General features: G+C 36.4%; 2 protein-coding genes across 4 annotated transcripts in view; one reads left to right on the top strand and one right to left on the bottom strand.

Moving 5' to 3' along the window:
* The window catches only part of LOC115453417 (probable E3 ubiquitin-protein ligase RNF144A), a 196,894-nt gene extending 175,097 nt beyond the window's left edge, over positions 1-21,797 (top strand). For all 3 annotated transcript variants that reach the window (XM_037438911.1, XM_037438912.1, XM_037438913.1), the window contains 4 exons: positions 6,773-6,973; positions 15,112-15,201; positions 15,949-16,043; positions 18,221-21,797. In XM_037438911.1, coding sequence (XP_037294808.1) covers positions 6,773-6,973; positions 15,112-15,201; positions 15,949-16,043; positions 18,221-18,338 — 504 coding nt within the window. In that variant the 3' untranslated portion in view covers positions 18,339-21,797. The remainder of the gene's footprint in view (positions 1-6,772; positions 6,974-15,111; positions 15,202-15,948; positions 16,044-18,220) is intronic.
* Positions 21,798-22,113: 316 nt separating this feature from the next.
* On the bottom strand, positions 22,114-23,516 carry LOC115453418 (transmembrane protein 223). The gene is made up of 2 exons (XM_030182111.2): positions 23,047-23,516; positions 22,114-22,652 (listed from the first exon to the last, which is right to left on the bottom strand). The coding sequence occupies exons 1-2, from the start codon at positions 23,429-23,431 to the stop codon at positions 22,360-22,362; spliced, it is 678 nt and encodes a 225-aa protein (XP_030037971.1). The 5' UTR covers positions 23,432-23,516; the 3' UTR covers positions 22,114-22,359.
* Between the last annotated feature and the right edge of the window lie 120 nt (positions 23,517-23,636).

Below are 23,636 nucleotides of genomic sequence, written 5' to 3' on the forward strand. Positions count from 1 at the left end.
GTTTTTATCTTAATTAGCAGCGATCCGCACGCTTCGACGGATCTCCGCGGAGCCAATGATAATTGTGAATTAATTGAAATCGCATTGTTCTGTTTTGGAGTGTTTGTTGTTGGTTTTGGAATTGGAATTGTGTTGGTTTTGTTTTGTTAGACAATGGCCGAACAATTCTTCGTGTCAATATTTGTAAAGCTGTAATTTTCTCGAATATTATTAATGTTAGCTAATGTTAATAAAAAATTGGTGATCGGATAAATGAGCACCGTAGAGAATTGTGGTATTTAGATATCATCTATTTTTATAACACAATGTATAGCTTATAGAGCGACACAGTTTTGCGTTATGGATATCAGGAAATACAAGGGGCTGTCAGTTCTGCAACCCTAAAATGAACCATTGTTGATACAATTCAAAGCAAATATTATTTTAGCATAATACAAACATCAATCTTTTATCAATTTTTTTATTGGGTTATTTTTACATTGCGTTATTAAATGAAACCACATATTCGTCGTTAGCTCTGGTAAGATTGAGCCAATAATTATCCACGAATAACAAATAATTTTCCAAAAATCCTAGTTTTAATTTTCTATTTTTTTGTACCATTGCTTAGTGCAAATATCGTGTGTGCGTGTAAGTGTGTTTTTGACTGAGAGTACGATGTTGCCGCTTCGAAACAAACTCTGTCTGTAGTAGTCATGGCCTTAGGGCATGTAAAATTTTGAATTACTTATTATTAATGTTTATTTTGTTTGTAATTTTCACTTTGCTTATTTAACATATAAATGGTTAGATTACTTTTTGGTGAAGTGTCAAAACGACAAATATATAGTTTAAGGTTATAGCTTAAGGTCCATTTTCATACATTTTGTTTCACCTTTAATCTGGGTAACTAAACAAGTATTGACAAGTAAAGAATTTAAATTCACGTCTAGTTAGTGATTAGATCTCGCAGTTGAAAGAAAAACGTAAAAATAATTAATATAAATTATATTTCGGCCTTTAAAATTTAATATGACGAAATTTTAAAGGCCGAAATATCCATGCATAGACACAAAAACAAAAACACAGTCTCAAAAATACTTTGTACAAACTGTGTTCCCATCTTTATCCCCGAAGAGTGAAGCACAAGGGCAACCAATGCCCACACATCACTCAACCCCGTCGAGTACCATTATGTTACAAAAAAAAAAACATCCAAACAATATTAAAAATTTAATTTAACAAATTGTACAACACCACCATAACGTAGGTGAGGTGCAACAGTCCCTATCGGAGATTGGACGGGGAATTGGGACTGGCGCGGAGGCCGATTAATAAATAATATCTGACTACCCTCGCAGGGACGGATTGATGAAAGTGCGAAAGTATTAAAACGAAACAAGCTTTTTGGGACTCGTTACTGTTTTCACGTTATTATTTTTATAGCACGTTACTTCGTAACAGTAAAAATGAATTTAAAAAAGGAATACTTTTTTTTATTAGTTCTTTCATCTTTGTGTACATTTGTAAATTTTTATTAATACAGCAGAGATGATGTTGAAAAATTTAATAAAATAGAAAATTAATTTATCAATAAGAATTGATAAGCATATCTTAAAGAACCTAACCTAAGATAATTAACAATCTTGAACTAGTGTGTTTAATTAAAATTAAAAAAAATGGGAGATTAAGAAGGAATAGGACTTACATCGCTGTTTAATAATCTCGGAAGGATTTGGGAATTTGAATGAAATAGGAGATCTTTTTTCAGTTTCGCCGACTGTCAATGGCGAAGGATCAATATAAACCTATTCCTATCGGCTTCCCTTTCCTAATTTATGTAATATCTAATTATCATTAGAACGATTTGCAGACCGCATTTATGTATATTAATACCTATATCATGTTGTGTAGGGTTTCCTTTCGAAAATTTTCACCCCTCGCCATTGCTGACTGTACAAGAAAATAACGAAGCAGATACATCACGCCCATTTCTATCAGGTAGTAGGTTCAAACTGGTCGACCTGGATTCTTTAATAGCAGACAAATTTTATGTAGCCCGTTTCTACCACTTGTAATATTTTTAAATAGACCTAAATTTACTTCCAAATGTAACTTTATAAAAATATTTCCACAAAAAACTGTTGCATTTAAACCACAAGTATTAAATTGACGAAACCGTAAATCCAGTTTCCATTTTACAAGATTCACACAAAAATCTAGCACATCGTTAAAAATTAAACAAGCCCTCACCGAGACAAGTAGGTCAGTAGTACTTGCACATAATGTGAGGGGCGCGACGAAATGGGTTAAATCCTTTTACATCGCGCATCGGGGTCGCGGATGAATGCGAGGCTCCTTTGCGCGACAGTCAATGGATGTAGGGCGACGGTGTAGGGCTGCCACTGAAGAATATTGTGTAGCGTTAAATCATTTAAACATTTCGCACGTGAATGGTCTTCTTTGCTGGAGAATGGATGCAGGTGGTCTACGTAGGGCTGTATAGAATATCTTAGCGTTAAATCAAACAACTTGTTAGGTTGCGCGCTTGAATGCAAGGCTCCTTTATATTCAATGAATGTAGGGCTGACACTTAAAAGATAATGTTGACTAAGGTAAATAATTTATAACTTAGAGGTGTAGCGAGTGAATGCGCAGTTCTTTGTGGAATTATTAACGGATGTAGGGTAGCTACAGTAAAGCTAATACTGTGCTTTAAAGCGAAATATTTTAGATATATCATAGCGAATCTGCGATGCGGCAGATATGAGTTGCGATGATGATGCCTTCCTAATAAAGTTAACGCCATTTTTAACAGATTTTTAGGTCAACGTTCGTGTAATTTCTCTCGTCTAATAATGATGCTAGATTGAACGGTGATAAAAAAAGACTTTTCCAATTATTATTGACTTTTGTTTTTTTAAAGATATTCAATAGTTAATTTGTGGATATGAAGACAATTTTATATTTCCTCATTAATTTTTAGAAAATATAGTATACAAAAATATTTAAACATTTAAGCGTTGACAACCCTATATACAATGCAACGGGACCGAATGCGCGTTGCTCCCTTGGTTAATGTAAGAAGTGCGCTTTGCTTTTCTGTTGGGCCCGTTCTTTGAGATGTACACGAAGAGACAATGGAGGCTGTGCTAGTATCTGTGTTTACAAATACTTTGAGATGCGCAGAATGACGCATATGACTAATGCACCGGCTTAGAATACTAAGTTCATTTTGTGACGCTAGCCGGAATACTAAACGGTGTAAATAGTAATAAATCAGAATTTTTAATTACAAAGCATTGTATAACACCGCTTTTATTATGCTACAGTAGATGTAATTATCGAAAAACTGATGGTGATACACTACACGACTGTCGTACGGACTGTCCCTTAAAATATAACATGACAAATTATTCGTATAGCGATTACCCTGAACCTGCATGCACGCAAAGCGATACGAAATACGAAACACGATCGCATTTATCGTTTTACTATTTCATATAAGCCGGAATAAAACATTCTTACCTTAAAAAATTTAAGATGTGCTCAAGTTATTTGCGAATATATTTTGTATGCATAGAGAACCGTAATGTGTTTTTATCAGAGTCCCCTTTCCTTTGACCTGTTTAGGGATAAAGAGACGTCCTTTAACATCACCATTCTGTATTCGTACGGAGGCTTTTAACAGCACTCTAGTCACCCACGCGAGGCTCTGATACAAAGACGCTGGCAAGTCTAGTAATGTGGCTGGATCAAAGATAGTGAACCTTTTTGCTTTGTTTTATGTTATATATTCTTACTTATAAATTTCTCACAAAGCATAATTAAAACACAAATTTACTCGATCAATTGTAAGTCAAAAACCATCTTGCGTCTTAATAACGTTTAAACTAGGCACCGGTGATGTTTTTATAGCTATTTAAGCAATTCTTAACCACCTCTTAACGCTAAAACAAGTTTATAATTAAGACTGATTATTGTAGCACATGAGTGGCTTATAGTTATGAAACTTATTACATTTAATATGTAAAATAATTTGTTTTACTAAAGTACAATAATTTTATTTAAGTTCAAACTTTATAAAACTTTTCAGTGCTTTTTCCAATCATGTTTTGTCCTACATTTTTAACTACTTATTTCCTAGCCTCAATTATTTTTGCTCAAGGCTCACCACTATTGGACTTTGTGTATGTTTATAATTTATTTGCAGGAGTAGTGATCAGTATTTGAAATAATGAATGATGATATCTCTCCCAAATTTTTTATTCATTCTGTGCAATATTGTGTGCCAAAGGTTGACCACTACTAGTCTACTAAAACCTATACTAGTTAATCAGCTTTTCCCATGTGATCCGCCGAGCTTTTGCGAGACTGTCGCGATAAAATTCGAGAAATAATTTTATTTCGATAGGAAAGGTTACATGATTTATTGGTACTTTGACCGTATATTTAATGTAAGTTAACCATAGCCAATATTAAAAACTGAATTGATCATTCAAATCTATCTTTCTATTTAAATCAGGCGTAGCATATTTGTCGTATTTATGTAGTGGACCGGACTCGAGGTTTAACAGGGCCCAGGACCCCCACAAACCTCATTCAATTTATAAACGCTTACCGTTGTAATAGAATAATTAAAACAAATATCAATTACAGTAGAATTATATACTGAATTTGAATAAAGGCAAACAATCCAAAGCAAATTTATTGTTTAGTTGTATAAATACTAACTGACGGGTCCTAAAAAATCCAATTAGTGCTCGAAATGCAGGCTTCGCTGAAATTAATACACGTTATTGTTTTCGTAGAAATATAACTCAATTACGATTTCAGTAGAAGTCAGTAACAGGTATACACTTAAAGTCTACGCAGTATCTAAATGAAAACAATTTAGAACTAGTTTTATTTTAATTTGTTGTATTTAGTTTCTGCCTCGTTCAATAACAATGACATTGTATTTATCACTAGCTTTTGCTCACGGCTCCGCCGGCATGAAAAGGTTTTTTCGGGATTCCCACTTTGTATTTTCACTGTCTAAAATAGAGCCTAAATTTTACATTACACCTCTAGCAATATAGCGGTAAAACTGCATTAAATTCCATGCGGTATTTTTAACGTAATGCGTGTACAAACGTACATACAGACAAAAATTCTGAAAGCTGTTGCTTTGGCTTCTGTTGGTAAGGTAAAGACCCCCCGTATTAGATTTTCTCCCATATCTGTAATGTACAGAGATCGGTCTGTTACAATATATTATTATACGTAAAGATATTGATAAAATATTACGTATTAACTATTAACACAACAATTGCGAGCTATAAACACCTATCAAAGGGCCCACGTTACCAAATCCGAGTCCGCGCCCGTTCCAAAAATTTCGTATTTTGCATCGAATCGTTAATGTGTGCGTATAGCGACCGGTTTTGGATACTTGAAAGTGGTTTAATGTCCGAGTTTGGTGTTCGTGATGTTTTTGCGAGACTCGTTTCATACATTTTAGAATGAATTTTGGGATTAAACTGCTATCAGGAAAGATAATGACGTCATTATTCTTCGGATAGATAATAATCCAGTGTTCATGATCAACGGCCGGTTTCAATAAACGAATCCAATCGTAATTTTCGCTCCAACGTCGTGAATAAACCAATCAGAATAAGTCATTTGTAAACACGTTAAAAATCTTTGTTCTGATTGGTCCGATTTCGCGATCGATTTTTAAAAAGTGATCAGGATCGTTTATTTAAAATGGCGGTATGAACATTGTTTCGTTTGAATGTTACGGAAAAATATGGCTAACATGTTTAGAAAATCGACGATGTAATGACAGCGTATCCATGTGGGTTTCGGTCCGTCAGGTTTTTGTTTTACATATTTTTGATGTCATCGACATACACATAATGCCGTCAGCGTCTCTCAGAAATAGCACTAGAAAATATCCTTCCTGGTTGCGAGAAGCTGTTACAAATTATTTATGACTATGTCCATATTAAACAAAACTTAAAAAATATTTCACATGGCGACATAGCTGTGCCCCTTGGCAATAAGGCGTCGCGAAAGTAAACTAAAATAACTATAAATTTCGACGATAATATTTCAAATAAATCCGCCCTAGTGGCCCATGTAAGTGTGTCGTGTTCCGGGATCAGATCCGTATATCCGGTTTCAAACAGCCCCTGATTATTGTGACTTCTGGCAAAAGGTAACCATCCCTCGTGGACATTCTATCTGGACCCCACTTCACTTATTAAGTGCAGACTTTCCCGCTCACACCCATCACTACAATTCCTGTAAGCCAGGATCAGCAGAGGTACGAATTTTATGACACCGAACAGTGAAGCTCGGCGAGTCTCAGGGAAAACTAATTTGTCATTATCCCGCAACGAATTTAATCAATAGAAAGATAGAGAGGAGTTGGAAATAAGTGCAGTGGTATCTCTTCTCTGTGCCCGTATTAAAATAAATTATTGTACAACTAAGATGTTTTTATTACATAGATACGTTGTCCGAGCTCAATACTGGCAAGACGAAAGTAAGGTAATTGCCCGACTTAACGGCCAATGAGCGTGCGGCACTAACGTTGTTACGTAACTGTCGATGTATATATATCCTTTTCTAAGGAATGTATGCTGCATCTTTTTATTCCTTCTTCGAGCCAATTTGTAATTATATGTACAGGTACGTGAATATAGCAAATAGTGCGCCGTTTTTATGTGCCATTTTGTTAGTGTATGACGCGTCTATTTGTAAAACGTCATTGATTGTACAATAACTCGTGTCTTACCCGTTCCAGTGGCACGGAGGCCTATCCTGCGAAGCGGCAGCAGCTTCCTCCTCCATGGGCGGTGCCGGCGCGCCCTTGCTGCCGGACTCGGAGCTGATCAAACTCTGCCCCATGTGCCGGGTGCCGATCGAGAAGGACGAGGGCTGCGCTCAGATGATGTGCAAGAGGTGCAAGCATGTCTTCTGCTGGTACTGCCTCGCGTCGCTTGATGTGAGTAACTTAATTTTTTTGACTGACGAAATGTTTTTCAGCCGTATGTTTATGTTTAAAGTAAAGTAATAATACATTTTTTGTTGTAAATAAGACGTCGATTAGTTTGTCTGGAAAGTGCAACAGATAGGTATTTTTTTGCAGCAATCAATCAGTTATTAATATGAGATAGGTATCTTACTTTGTTGAAATAGTAATACTTGGATTGCTCTATGATCAGCCGGATATTGGCACACCAGTGTGGTTTCAGTTTAACTATAAGATTAAATATTAAGCCAAATTGAATTGTGATGTGTCTCGGAATACGTCAGTAAAACACGACGGCTCAATGCAGACTGATTTATTGAATTACCCACTAAATACACAACACTTTTCCCTGTCTAATTTTCACAAATTATAATTTCGTTTCTTAGTGTATAAAACAAACGGAAAATATAATTACATAATATGCACTGTTTAAAACAATTAATAACAAATCTTGAAACATCATGCATTACAACTACTTTTTCTAGAAAAGTACATAATAACTAGGTACTAAACTTTTACACAAAACAATACGTTAGTTTAATTAATACAATATTATATATTATATATGCAAGAGATAGGTGCGGTAACGTTGTAATCCACATAAATAATTATTCTATATGAGCTGTAAACATTATTTATAAATATTCTTTTTTAATAATTCCTGACATTGAATTGCGGCTTTTCTGCGAATTCGAGAATGGTTACGAACAGGTGATGGACTGGACGGCGGTGCGTTTGGAGGCGATGCTAATAACGCATCTCCCACTCCTTTCCCCACACTATCCAAGCAGTTGTTATTAACTTTCGCGTCTGAACTTATGACGGGGCACTCTGTCAAGGAACTATCCTCAATCGTGTCGTTATTTTGATCCAATGATTCAACATTAATTGCCCTACTTAAAGACAGACGCGATTTACGACTTTGTAATTGATCAATATGTCGTTTATGTATTTGTCCGTCTTTTGACTTAACCGTATACGAAACCGGTCCTAAACGGTCTGATACGATGCCTTCGGTCCATTTACGTGCGGAATTGCGACTGTAGTCGCGTAACATAATGGGATCATCGCGTGCCAACACCCGCAGCTGGCGGCCAGCATCGCCGTGTTCGCGTCGCAGTTGCTCACTGCGTACGCGCTCCCCAGTGTCGGGCATCAGCAGATCAAGACGTCCGCGCAGTCGTCTGCCCAATAGGGCAACTGCCGGTTCTCGCCCTGTTGCACTTTGTTCTGTGTTTCTATAAGTAAACAAAAATCTACTTAAAGCAGTATTAAAATCTTCTCCAGCGAATTGTGCCTTTATAAGTACCCGTTTCACAGATCGTACTGCATTCTCTGCAGCTCCGTTGCTAGCGGGGTGGTACGGAGGTATCAACGAATGTTTTATACCATTCCGTTTCAAGTATTGAGCAAATTCGGACGATGAGAAGGGAGGACCGTTGTCACTGACTAGGCGTTTTGGTAAACCGAAACGAGCAAATAACCTTCTTAAGTAATTAATAACTAAAGTTGCTGAAGTTGAACTTAGTCTCTCAACCTCAATCCACTTGGAGTGAGCATCGATGATGACTAGATAGTACGCGTTACTAAACGGGCCGAGAAAGTCTAGATGCAGACGCGACCAAGGCTCGGCTGGCCAGGGCCAGGAGTGCAGCGGCGCGGCGGGGGGCGCAGGGAGCACCTCCCTGCATGCGGCGCAGTTCCGTGCCACATGTTCTATATCTACATCTATGTTATCCCACCACACATAGTTTCGCGCAACCTGCTTCATTTTAACAATTCCTGGATGGCCATCATGAATTTCTTTCAAAACTGTTTCTCTTAAAGATTTTGGCACTACAATTCGATAGCCCCATACAATGCAACCCTGATCAATATGCATATTATCTCTTTTGTGATAATACATCTTTTCTAAATTGCTATATAATTTATTAGGAGGCCAACCGTACATTATAAAGCCATATATTTGACTAAGTAACGGATCTTTTCGGGTTTCAGTTCTAATATCGTTAAAACTGATTGGGAAATTTTCTTGTGCGTAATTTAAATAACTGCAATCTCTGCCATTACCACTGAGGCGGCGTTGAGGAGACTCTAGAGGAAGGCGAGAAAGAGCATCTGCAAAGCAGTTTTTTGACGAACTTATAAATTCAATATCGAAATTATAAGCTGCTAATTTAACTGCATAGCGTTGCAGGCGACTGGCGGCAGTCACCGGAATCCCTTTATTTTTCCCAAAAATATAACTAAGAGGACGATGATCACTGCGCAGGACAAAGTGCCTGCCGTATAAATATTGGTGGTGTTTAGTCACACCGTATACAATAGCTAACGCCTCTTTGTCGAGCTGCGAGTAATTCATTTCGGCCGAGTTAAGCGTTCTAGAAGCGCAACTCACCGGTCGCTCACAGCCGTCCGCATGTCGCTGCGTTAACACCGCCCCCAAACCATACGCGCTGCTGTCTACTGAGAGTATCAATGGTAGGGCCGGATCATAATGAGCTAAAATAGGGGCATTGCACAACACATTCTTTACCTTAGTAAAAGCTGTACTACATGCATCCGTCCATTCCCACTTGACTCCTTTCTTTAATAAGTCGTAAAGTGGTTTTAAAATAATGCTCATATTAATACAGAATTTAGAATAAAAATTTACAAGTCCTATAAAACTTTTAAGTTGTGACACATTTGTAGGTACGGGCGCTGCCACAATGGCGTTTATTTTATTTTTATCCGTATGTAACCCAAACTTATCAATTTTATAGCCTAAGTATGTAACACTGTCTTTAAAAAATGTACTCTTCGAAAAATTTATTCGTAAACCATTGAGCTTGAGCCTTTGCAGCACCGCCTTTACATTAGCCAAATGTGTAGCCTTGTCTTTGCCCGTGATACATATATCGTCAGCAAACACTGCCGTTGACGGCAATCCACTTAACGTTTCCTCCATAATTTTCTGAAAATTTTCTGGTATGCACTTGATACCAAATGGTACCCTTCTATACACGAAAGTACCCACGTGAGTGGTGATCGCCGTCATCGGCTGGGCGTCCTTATGTAAAACACATTGTTGGAACGCATTGGATAGATCTAATTTAGTGTACTGCTCACCACCCCCTAGGATGGCGAAAAGGTCCTCAATCCGAGGCAGCGGGTAATGGTAATCTTTTAATAGGGGATTAATAGTTACTTTATAATCCCCGCATAATCTAATATTACCATTTGCTTTAACTACTGGCACTATCGGAGTGCCGTAGTCTGAGCGTTCCACTTTATAAATAACCCCCTCCCGTTGTAACCGATTGAGCTCCTGCTCCACAGGCTGACGTAAAGCCAACGGCAAAGGCCTGGCTTTTACAAATATTGGGGTGTTATCTTTTAAATAAAGACGAAATTCAGTTTTAAATGTGCCCAAACCATCCATAAACACTTCGGGAAACTCATCACGTAAAGATGTCGCCACCGAATCGTTACCGGTTAAATTATAACATTCACCAATAGTTAGCCTTAAATGTTTTATCCAAGTGCGACCCATCAATGGGGGTCCACCATTCTCAATAATATACAGTTTTAACGGCGCGTGATGTTGCCCGTACCTAACGTTCACTACAATGTAACCGACCGTCTCGATGACGTTACCCGTGTATGATTTTAAGGTTAACATTCTGTTTTCTATAGGCAAATTTGAAAAGTGATTATCATAATAACGTTTTGAAATAACAGAAATTTTACTTCCCGTATCAACCTCAAATTTACATATTATATTTTCAATAACTAAATTTACGTAATATGGCTTGTCTCCCTCATTTTTAACTACTAAATTGTAAAAGTTACAATTATCGCTATCCGTATCAGAATCATTTATGAAAAACTGACCTTTGTGTTTTTTTGAAGTTTTGTTTTCTTACACATAACTTTTAGGTGACCTTTTTCACCACACGAATCACAATTATATTGTTTAAACCGACACTTGCCATCTGAATGGCCCGCTTTGCCACATCGTGAGCACACCCGCTGCGCACGACTGTACCCGGCGCCGCTGCCAGCGCCTCCGGCGCTGCCGCTGCCCGTATCGCCGCCGCCTGCGCCCACGCTGATTCGATGCAAGCCGTCGTCGTCCCGCTGCGCCGCCGTGCTAAGCCGCGTGCCCGCCGAGCTGGCCGAAGCACATGCCGTAGCCGCATGCCGCTCCGCCGCTTCCAATGCCAACGCCAGTTCCACAGCACGCTTATAGTCTATACCTCGTTCTGCGAAGAGTCTCGATCTCATATCTTCGTTGATTAACCCCGAAACAAATTGGTCTCGCAAACACACTTCCAAACAAGCGCCGAAATTGCACGTTTTTGCTAAATGTTTTAGTGAATGAAGGTAGTCACGTATATTTTCCCCTTGTCGCTGTACTCTTTGCCGAAAGATATGTCTCTCAGCTATTTCCGACCTGTCTGGTTCCAAGTGTTCTTTCACTAACGCCACTAGTTGATCGTACGAATTTGATTCTGGAGTGCTCGGCGCGCACAAATCACACATTAAATCGTAACACTCCGCGCCTACAACGGTCACCAACGTTGCCACTTTTAATGAGTCCTCTATCTTATTTAATGCGATAAATTGGTTCACTCGCCGAATGTAAGCATCCCAATTGTTATTTGATAAATTATAAGGTTCTAAGCGTCCAATAGGCATTTTGATTTTATTTCTCACGCGTTGGTTTTGTAATCCTCGTCGCCAGTGATGTGTCTCGGAATACGTCAGTAAAACACGACGGCTCAATGCAGACTGATTTATTGAATTACCCACTAAATACACAACAAATTGACATAAATAATTATAATACTGCCACATTAAAATGTGATATAACTTGTCTTTTGCTTTTGCAAAGCATCGCACACTGCATTGACTAGAGTGTATTGCAAACAGGAAAACAGTAATATATGACCATCATGCCGACTTGCATTTCTAAACTCTATTCCTTCCGTTTAAGCATCATGATCTTCAGCCTTTGGAAGTCCGTTTGCTGAACGTACGTCTCCCTAAAAGATTTCTAGATGTACCTGTAAGAAGCAGTTTCCGTTTAGGCATATTTTCCTTTAAAGTACACATTATAAATTATTAAGGTACAAATATATATTTTTTAGTATTATCCGAGCATACTTTTGCGTTGACCCTAATTATGACGTCGGTGTGCGTTGACCCTAATTATTACTGATGCCGCATAGAATGGAAAGGTGTCTTTTCAATGTAGGGCGGGGTCGAATGCTCTTTGTAATGTTAATTAGCAGATGAAAAACCGAAGACTCCTTGACCCGCCATTATGTTCGTTACCCACCTCCTGATTTATGACTGACGTTGCGTAGTTAAGAACCGTACGGTAACTCAGGAATCGGTTGCCATAACAAAAAAAAAACAGTAAGGTAACGGATAGTACAAGTGCTTACCGATAGATGTCGTTGTATCTGGAAATGACTGACAAACACTGGCTGTGTACTTCAATTTTCACAAAACCAGTTTTAGTGCCCTTAAATGAAATTTTCCTAGTGTCTAGGTATTACTTGTACTGTAAAAACAAGTAAGTTTTGCTGGTGGTAGAATATATTTTATATCCGTCCGGATAGCGACTACCATATACAAAGTGTTATAATCCGCCATATTATTGGCCCACCTAAGCGTATCGCGTTCTCGGATCAGCCTGTGTATATCCAGTTTCAACAGGCCGGCATAATTGTGTCGACTGCCGAGGGTTAATCATCTCTCGTCAGTCGACATTCTATATTATCCCACACCACTTACCATCAGGTGCGGTGTGGTCACTTTGTCGTGCACCTAAATAAAAATAATTAAAATGTGTTCAATCACTGAACAGCTTCACGTTTACAATCGAATTTATTAAGTTGCTTTACTGTACCTCCTTGTACATTGTTTAATGGCATTATCCTACAGCAAACGTTTGTGTTTTCAATTTTAACAGCTGTCAATTGTTACCTTGTAATATTTAATAGATTTCATGGATAACTCAGAATGTCTGTAATGTATATATATTTAGGGAAGGAAATATTAACATTTTCAATCGATAGTAATTTGTGTTTTGTTTTATTACATATGACGTCACAACTCAAATTACTTGCAACCGCGTTTTCGCGCGATATTTCGAATCGATTAATGCGTTTTTTTATCTATTATATTACTGTTTTCAAACAGATAAAGTCAAAGGCATAAAATACAAAATAAACATGAGTAATTTGTAAAATACTTTTCCTAAAACTACCAAGTAGACAATTATAACAATAGTTTAAATTATCGATGCCCCATTCAGTCCATCGTCCGTAAACAATTTGAAATGTAAATTGTATCCATTATTGTTCTATAAACAACATTTAGTCACAATTCGCTTTTGAATAATAAATTGTTCCAATTAACAATTCCGACTAAAGTATCCTGGCGTATTTTAGTTAAGGAAAATGCTCGATACCAAAATATCCTTAGTGTGTCCTAATTAATGATCTAAATGGAAAAGATTTGAAGAGTGTTGTTTGTACATCATGCGTATATTGCTGTGTGGATTTGCATGAATTTGGGCAAATAGATATAATAAATCCTCTAATAACTCTCAATAAATAACTTTATCTCGAAAATGTGCGTTGGGGTTTTTAATGTTTATTCTGGGAAAGCACTCGCGCAATCTATGTACTTATTTATTTATTATTTATTAGCACTGCTACATTGTACATATAATAACTCTACGTTTGAAGTATATTGTAATTTTCAAAAAGACAAGTATGTGGCCCTAATTATCAACGCAATATCAAAACTATCCTGCATAACGTAGGCCCAGTGGGTGTGCTAGTTACGTCTCTGCCTAGCCCTTCAGGGACAGAGGCGTGTGATTATATTTATGTATAACGAAATATTTTGTAACAACAACAGGCATAACTGCTAACCTTCGTACTTCTATACATTATTCTGACACTCGGGCCGTTTGCATGCAAATTTATTACTCATTATTATATTTTATATGACAGTTGACACATAATTGCATACGTAAATGCGTTTTTTTTAATTTCATACTATGTAACTGTCATCTTCTTGTCTAAAAATATTATGAATTTTATGATTCATGTTAACCTTGAAGCGGTAGAGGGTCGCTGTAGACATATTTTTCAACAAAATAAATCAGCTGATTCGACGAGGACAGTGATTGCGTTATGTATTTTATTTATACTCTTTATTGTACCAAACAGAATAAATAATATAAATACGAAAAGAGAGACAAAAGGCATGTACAAATGGCGATCTTATCGCTCTAAGCTGTCTTCTAGAATACCATGGGATGAATATAAAAACTATATAACGAAATAATACACTCTTTTTATCCCAAAGAGGTAGGCAGATGTACAACCAGAGCACCCATTTATTCCAAAGACGCCTTATAGAACACAAATTCCAAACTCCGCTCTAATACCATTGAACTTTGTAATAAGTACAAAGTTTTAGATGGTTTTGCTTGACCAGACACTTTCCGTAAACCGAACGACAACCTCTTTTCGACATTCAGTAATATAAAACAAGTCATAACTTGTAAAGTTGTCTATGGATTTGATTTTGGTTGCCATTTTAGTTCAAATTTTGAACAAATACCTATGGACGTTCGTGTCTATAGAATATACGTCAATGGTAACAGATAATTAACGTCTACTACTTCGGATGCTGACGCTACAGGTGCGCAGGTTTCGAACAATGGATACTCAAAACAAAACGCCAATTACCATTATTGAGAACAAAGGTATCGGTTTCAGTTGTTCGGCGCTAACGATGTGAAAGCGAAATTAATTTAGGTCGTTAATATCAAAGCGACTGCCTCGGAGGCGTAGTTTTACTGCATGCGTGGTACGGCAGCGCTCTGAGGTCATGAGAATTTCTCTATAGGAATTTTGAGAGTGTGTGTAGTCTACCAATCCGCACTAGGTCAGCGACTAAAATCTAATCCCTCTCGATAGTAAAGGAGGCCTGTGCCCAGCAGTGGGACAATACACAATACTGATATAATTATATTGTTATTATGATTGAACAAACATAGTGTCTATTGTTTGTTTTATAGAGTTTTTTTTTGTTTCCAGGATGACTTCCTTCTCCGCCATTACGATAAAGGTCCGTGTAAGAACAAGTTGGGACACTCGCGCGCTTCCGTGCTGTGGCACCGTGCACAGGTATACATTCAGTCTTTATAAACTTGTTTTAGCGTTAAGAGGTGGTTAAGAATTACTTAAACAGCTGTCAAAAACATCACCGGTTCCTAATTTAAACCTTAAGACACAAGATGGCGGCTTTTGACTAACAGCTGATCGAGTAAATTTGTGTTTTAACTAAGCATAGCTTTGCGAAAATTTTATAAGTAAACAGTTTATATCTAAGAAATACAACAGACTATTGCAAATTATCTATATACTTGGTGAGCTTGAATCAATCAAGTACTTATAACGATTATCGACGCATAAACCTTCAAGCATATGCTATTATCCCTCAGGATATTTATAGCTTAAATATGTGATCACAGAAGTGGTAAATTTTTGTTTGCCGTCATTTTTGTTATCGCTACAAAGTGAGTTCACTGCACGTGACCAGCTTGAGATCATCAAGCCTAACAACATGAGGGTGGCGAGCTATGTATCATAAACCGGAACCTCGTCCCCCTCTTTCGCTCATGTTGTAAAAATATCGATTAAAATAATTACTACTTAATTATTGTTTGTGAAATCATAAAAAAAGAAACCCCTTACAACATCCATAGCAATATATTATATTGTATAGGTTTCTGATAGGCACAATTATCCCGACCTAATTTCTTTTTCCAATTCCCCTTGAAAGACCAAGAAATGATACTAATTTTAATACCAACCTCTCACGCTGACTTAAAGAAAATGCATACATATGCAATATCTATGTAATTTTTCCAGGTGGTCGGCATATTCGCTGGATTCGGGCTCTTGTTGCTGGTGGCGAGTCCTCTCCTACTCCTGGCCGCGCCCTGCATCGTCTGCTGCAAGTGCAGGTAACGATTATACTTTATCTTTACACATTAACACTGGAAAAAGTACAAACCGTAGGTGTACAACTAACTGAGGAAAATACATACAGAGTTTGATATAAATCACTGCAAAACTTTGAACTGAAGGTATCTAAAAATGGTGAGTCGGCGCAGGCGCAGTCATTTTAACGGAAAATAGTGTAGTCTTGACTCGCGATAAAAGAGAACTAAACTAAAAATAAGTAGACAAGAAAAAAAGCGCATGATAATATGTCTTATGACCTTTTAAGACAACCCGAAGAGATTGCTCGTATAATTCGAGGCAAGGTACATATTCTGTCTACATGTAATTGTGGTCGCAAGTACAATTAACGTAGGTGATTTCTTGTTTTGTTTAAAAATAAGAATATTTGGGTTGTGGACTGCCGAGACGAATATCCGCAGGTTTAAAACCCAAGGGCACACACCTCTGAGTTTTCTAAAATTAAGTACTTATGTGTGTATTCTTTGTGAATTATCGCTTGCTTTAACGGTGAAAGAAAACATCGTGAGGAAACCTGCATGCCTCAGGAGTTCTCTATAGGTATTTCGAGGGTGTGTGAAGACTACCAATCCGGACTAGGCCAGCGTGGTGGACTAAGGTCTAATCTCTCTCAGTAGTAGAGGAGGCCCGTGCCCAGCAGTGGGACAGTATATAATACAGGGCTGATATTATTATTATTTGGGTTACAATGTCCTTGCACGGGGTGTCAGAGCGGCGAGACGCAGAGGGCGGCGCGGGGAGACGCGTAACAACGGACGCACACACGCACCAACATGATATTAATATTAGGTTTGGGTACACAGGTGAGTGCAGAGGTAGGTATAGGTCAGGGATGGCAAACTTTTATTAATCGATGTACTTACCATTTGGGAACCGAAAAATAATAACAATATGCCCGTGGTCAACCAGAGTGTGCCCCTTATTTTAGCGACCTTTTCTCGCCAAACTCATTTGATGTAACGTTTTAAAAGCACTATCTACAAACAATTAAAATTAAACAATAATATCTCATCTCATCTCATCAGTCTACAACTGTCCACTGCTGAACATAGGCCTCCTCTAGAGCGCGCCAATAATATAATTATATTTTTTTTAGAGGTAATACATTCGTCATTTATGATTGGCGTGCCCAAATTATACCGTCGCGTGGCATCGGTTCGCCATGCCTGGTATAGGTGTCGTATTGGATATGTGTTAAATTGTAGAGGAGAATCGCCATTAACGCCTAGAGACGATATCGCTCGAAGTGTTAGGTGGCAAGGGATGCCAAAATCTCAAAAGAAAAAGCCAATTTCTAGCAAAAAATACTAATATTTATTTAACATTATCTGAAATACAATTATGTGTGGAAATTCCGAACAAAAGGACTTCGAAACACAAGTTAAATGCACCGATCGGCAATTTCTATCGGCTTTACTCAGCTTAAAATCAGGTACAATGAAAAACTTTGTCGGGAGACTATAAAAAAAAAACGAAATCGTTTTACCCTGGTCAAAGGCCAGCCCTACCTGGCATATCGGTTTGTTCTAACGGATCGAGTTCCTGGATCAGTCCGTTCATTTGACACGACAAGTCTATTATGGGTCTGACAATTGTTGAGGTTATATTTTATTACATTTTACTTATCTACAGGACTCCGGATACAGTGTAGTCTAAGTCTTTTATGATTTAAAATGTGTAGGGCTGGAAAAATTATCAGTTAATTGAATTTTAGTGTCGTATAGTTGTTGTGTGTAAACCTAGAGGTCGCATACTCTTTGGTTATGTCGATGTGTCTTCCCTTTTCCATTTTTTTCATCTACCTGCAGTCATTCATGACTTTTGATGGCATTTATTTAGTTTCTATAAAGAAAAATGTTATTTGCTTTTTTTTATTTTATAATTTTGTTTTTATGTTGATACCAGACACGCCGTGCAAACTTGCATATCTTTTATTTTCATTATTATTTTTGTAACTACTCATTTTTTTAAAATAATATTATAAACTGAGTGTATAACTATCTACTTCAGAGCTTTGCAGTGATTTACGTCGAACCTTGTACTGTAAATTTATTTCATTTATGTGCTATACGTGTTATTTCTACCTTTCCTCGAATGTGACCGTCTAATATTAAGTAACCATTTATATGTCAAATACATTTTTATATGTCACTTTCAGATTATGCAACACAAACACGAAGAATCTCGAGGAGGTGGACGAGATTGACAGCATCAGCCCCGGGAGGGAAGAGGACGATGGGATCAGTCGTGCAAGAGATAGATATCTCTCCGACTGACGCACACCGCGCTACTAGGTGAGCAACCACCTGAAAAACATCACTGTGACACCCTCCTGGGATGAAGTCTATAGATGTCAGTTGATTAACAGTGGACGTGATAATGGCCAACTATAGATGTCAGTTGAAAAAGGATAAGATAGTGGAAAAGGCCAATTACTGTTATAAACGTTTATGTGGCAGTTGATTTGAGGTTATATGTCACTGAATTGACGTAATATGACGGCCTATGACATCTAAATGTCAATGTTAGTAAATCGGTTATGTGTTTTCATTGTTGTTATGAATAATGGACATTAAACAGTAAACGACGGCTGTCATGTTGAAAATGTGTTTGACTAGGATTTGATTGGATAGGTTTCATTAAGACTTAAATATCGATTAAACGATTGTGACATGACCACGTAAGGAAATAAATTACTGGCAGTTGACTTATAATTTGTGTTAAGAATTAAATGTGAGTTTAAAACGTTAGACCAATTGGTTCGGTGTTGTTGTTAATGGACATTTGTCATGGTAATAATTCAATGTCATGTAAAACTGTTATCTATGATCTAATGTTAAATAGAACTTGTTACTTGACGTCACAACATTAAAAACGTAGGTACTTGACATGTATATGTGAAAATTTGGAAGTGCAAAAAATATGATGTGATATACTTTAATATGTAAAAAAGTCGCTTAAAAATTATTTGCGTTATGTTTTATTTTTATGTTAAAAATGGACTGAGCTTTTGTGGTATGAGCCGTGTGCAAGGCTGCGCGTCTATTGTGCGTGAACTAAATGTGGCAAATTTATGTTTTTTTTATTATCGTTTAAGAGTACTTAGGTTAACTTTTAAATATAAATGCGCGAGTGGTATGAATAGACGCACAGCCTTAATATTTATTTAATCAAAAATACGGTGTCCAGGACTTCTAAGTACTTAATGTTCAAGATTGGGGAAGATGAATGTACCAATAATAATTTTGTGACAAATGCCGTGTAAGCAATCGTTGTGAGGTATGTGACAGGAGAAAGACAATTAAACCGCAGAATGGTGTTGATTGATATACAAGAATGCCAAGTTGACAATAGATGGTTTCTCAGTTAATTTGGTCAAATAAAAATGATTACGGCTTCAAGTAGATAAGTAAAGTGACTTGACGTGTGTTACGGTCGACGCGTACGGACGGACTGAAGACATTAATTCCATAAATATGGTAACTAAACTTTATGCCTTGTACATAAGGTTGATATTACCGCAAATGAAACGCACCGTTCAATTCGAAAGGGCGTTCTCAGTTTGTTATATTATCAACCGTATGATGAAGATATAAGGTAGTATTTATTGTAAAATTGGATATATTCGTCGGCTTTCCGTCCGTCAGCGCTGACCATAGACATCTATATTTTTGTAAAAGAAGTATGCAAAGCGTACAATCGATTCCCGTTTGTATTGATCATAAAGTATAGTTTGTTTTTCTTTAATTTATAAGTTCTGACTACACCCGGTGTGCAGTTTGAATGCTAGTTTATATGGAAAGCATTTAAAAGCATTTGCGATATTATTAACATTTTATTTGTTCCGCAATTGTAATCTGCGGACGAATGTTGCCATTTTCAAAATATTTAAAAGAGAAGATGCAATAACTGATATTGATTATCGCTTGCCTATTTTAGGTTATTTTCACATGAAACCAGCATTCAAACGCTGAACCTAAACTTATGAATAGTAACTGCAATGCAGTGTGAGACAATGCATGTAATTTATGTTTTTAATGACTAAGAATTTGGAAAAAAAAATAAACAAAAACAAAATCAAGCACCGCTTCCCGAGTGTCTACACAGAGCCTTACGTAACTTATTGGTAGTACGATAAAGATATTTATGATTTTAATGTAAATAAGAATTTAATATTGTACTTAATAGTTTAGGATCGATAGTGTTACTCTTTGTGATATTTACGTTCGTTCAGCTCTTTGATGTCTCTGGTCAGTGGTAAATTCATATATCTGTAGTTTGAAAAATCTTTCTGTCAATGTGGAATATGTGGATATCAGATCATTTCAAAGTATTTAAATGGACTTAAGCTTTGCGGCGCACGAAAAAGTATCTTATCGCATTATATTAAGACTGCTTCTCGATACTCTGGCGTTCTATCGCTGTCGAGTCCTCAGCCTTACCAAACAATATGCCAACTGTCAAAACTTATATTTTGATCTCTGCGAAGTTAGTATTGTTGTATTTCACTGTCGATCCTTCGTAGCTTGTTGTAGCAAGCTAGTTAAAGCATTTGTAGGTGTAATCAGAAATATATGTAGGGTTAGAATTAAGATACGGCGGTCTACTTGCAGCGATATTTTAGGGTTGACACCACTAAGAAAGTATAAAAATTGTACAGGGAATAGAAAAATCATAAAACTAGCCTATAGTTAGTATTTTTCTACATAGTTGTAAAGAAATAATTTTATATTTAATATCATTTGTTTTCGTTTCATCTTGACGTGAACTTGGTTGTGAGTTTAAAAATGAGAAATGTTACCAAACTTTCATAATATATTTTTGATAAATATGAAACAGAAAACAATGAAAGTACTTTGGACGCAATGAATATTTTATTATGTCTTAAGAAATGTATTTCTGTCACTCTTTAACAATTTCTTTCGGTAGATAATAGTTTCACTGGGATAAGATTGGTAAGCTCAGGTCGGGTAGTTTTGATTGCATTTTATTTGATTGAAACGTTATTATATCGCTGCGTGTGGGCCGTCGCCTTTATAATAAATTGTCGTGTAAGTTGATCGTAAATCATTCTATTCTGTATTAAAAGAAGACTCATTTGTTCATCGTGTTTCCTTTCTACAGCTGCCGGTAAACTTTGGACGTCCTGAAGTCAGTTATTTAATCCACCATTTAGCTATAACATGCAAGTTTGATAATCTAAACTATTCGAATATTAACTGCCTATAATATTACATATTGCACTCGAAAGTTAGTAACATAAAATATATTTTTTATTGCATGAAATTACTAATTAGTGGGTCAAACAGACCATGCGCGAGTCATAAATGATGTATCATATAACAAACAAGTATTTGCATTACTTCGAGTGACATGAACTTAGCAATTATTGCGAATAATTTGAACCATCACGTGCTACGCCCTATGCCACCCTTTTTCTGAACTAACTACGCCAATTGTAACAAACTTCAGAGCGACTAGACTTTCGGCAGGTGTATCGTTAAACTCAAATATGAAATGCTGCGATGTGATATTGGCTGGTCAATTTTTAATGTACGAAATGGGTCGTTTCATATCTGTGTCTAACTGAATCAAAGTGAATGTAAATAGAGAAACAAACTTTATCTTTTGTTATTAAAATGTACTTCTTTATTTTTGTGTTGACCTCGATGGACGTTTTCTGTTACTATAATAAACGATTTAATAAAGTTTTTTTTTTCTGATAAATCTCAAAATGTATTTTATTACCCTTTGAATGTGCTAAGGTCTATAGTCGCCTTATTTTTAGTTTTTATCTAACCTGGCTTAGGGAAGACATCTTCACTGTTGTTGAAAGAATATATCCTGAAAATTTAATGCTATTTCCTAAATGTAGTCACATGGATGACTGTGAGGCTTAAATACCTGTCAGGAATGAAAATGTTTACCAGTTTTGATGCAATAATAATAACTGCAATGTGTATTTTTGCAAATCTGTGCAAGTACAGATTGCAAACATTTTACAAATTATTTCCATCATTATGCCTTTGATGTGAAAATGAAAGACTAGAAATGTGTTTTAATTTTATATCAACAAAAATAAATACATACAACACAGCAAAGTCACATTTCTGATTGTAATAGTGTGAAAAACTTCATACATATTTTTATTCCACTTAAGAAGTTTTTATTGAACACCAAAAATAATTAATATAGATTATTTTCTTACAAACAAGAATAAGTAATCGGTGAACGTTTTCACAGTAGATTCTACTCAGTAGTCACTAAAAAAACAAATGCCTTCAATTTATCTCTCATCTACCATTTCCTGAACAATCCCGCTGTACAATCAAACAGCAACGGGTTCTTGAACTCTCCCCTCATGTCCAGCATATAATGCATCATCCTATTCTTCACTTTGAGTGGTAGTTGTACTCGCGCAGCAGTTCTTCCCTCTTTACAACATACATCAGTTAACGGTACCTTCATCATACGGTTCGTACCAAACGGTGTGTATGTCACAAGTGTAATATGCTTTCCTCCTTTATTGAGGACCAGGAAACGAACAGAGCGAAGTGTATACATCCATATCACTAATAATGAGCCAGTGCCTGAAAAGAAATTCATTCTCAATAGGTGAAAACTTGATTTATAATATAACAGGTGATAGGCCAACTGAAATAAGTGTAATTTTGCAGTACTTAGTTTAATAGGTTTGAAATCAGTGTCTTGTCTTTTGAAATTCTTGGTGTCAAGTATATATTTAATTATATAGTCTCAACTCAACATCAAAAATAAAAACACAAATTGATTTATCTTTCACCCATTGTTAAGATTAGAAAAAATATAGTCTGGTTTCTAATTATTTTTCTTCAATAATATATCGAGAATGTAATGAAACACATACTGAATCGGTATCAACAGTCTTATATGTGTATCAAATATGACCAAATATTTAGTGGACAAAATCAGATAACTATAAGTATTATAGTAGTTTATTCTTACCTACAGTAACAGCAACGGTACCCAAAGTATTTCTATATTTATTTTCTCCTAGATTTATCCGACGAAACCACGGAGTATCATCTGTTATTTTCGATTTGTCGACCGGTGCGTCTCTTAATGATGAAAACGCAAATATACCCAAATACGTCCAAAAAACATACTGGACGATGGCGAATATATTCATATACGTATAGAACTTCGGATTCTCATATTTAAATAAAATAACATCTTTCACTACGTTCGTATTCACGTCGTGAATTGTTCTTGTAGACACGGAACTATAATTTGATGTTTTTATGTTGTTTACACATTGTTTACATTTGGAGGGAAATCGAAAAGTTGCGGCTCTTTTTATTACTGTCGACGCATACGCAAAAAGCGACATTTCAATATCTTTTCTTTAAAACTACGTTATTTATTTACTACATAAGCGCACATAACCTAAAATATTTTAAGTGACACTGACAGTTTTGAACTACCATGAACAAATACATTTACTTTAAATATTGACAAAAGATACTAAAGAAATTAAGAGCATTCCGCATACTTTTATATAATACTAATAATATTTTTTTGATCAGTTGTTAAGT

Source organism: Manduca sexta, chromosome 15 (genome assembly GCF_014839805.1).
Source record: "Manduca sexta isolate Smith_Timp_Sample1 chromosome 15, JHU_Msex_v1.0, whole genome shotgun sequence".
NCBI lineage: Eukaryota > Metazoa > Arthropoda > Insecta > Lepidoptera > Sphingidae > Manduca > Manduca sexta.

Bases quoted from the DNA above. Each gene is read 5' to 3' on its own strand.
- LOC115453418 (XM_030182111.2), bottom strand. From the start codon at position 23,431: ATGTCGCTTTTTGCGTATGCGTCGACAGTAATAAAAAGAGCCGCAACT. The intron at 22,653-23,046 runs GTAAGAATAAAC...ATTTCTTTTCAG, and splicing joins TACCGTTGCTGTTACTGTAG to GCACTGGCTCATTATTAGTG.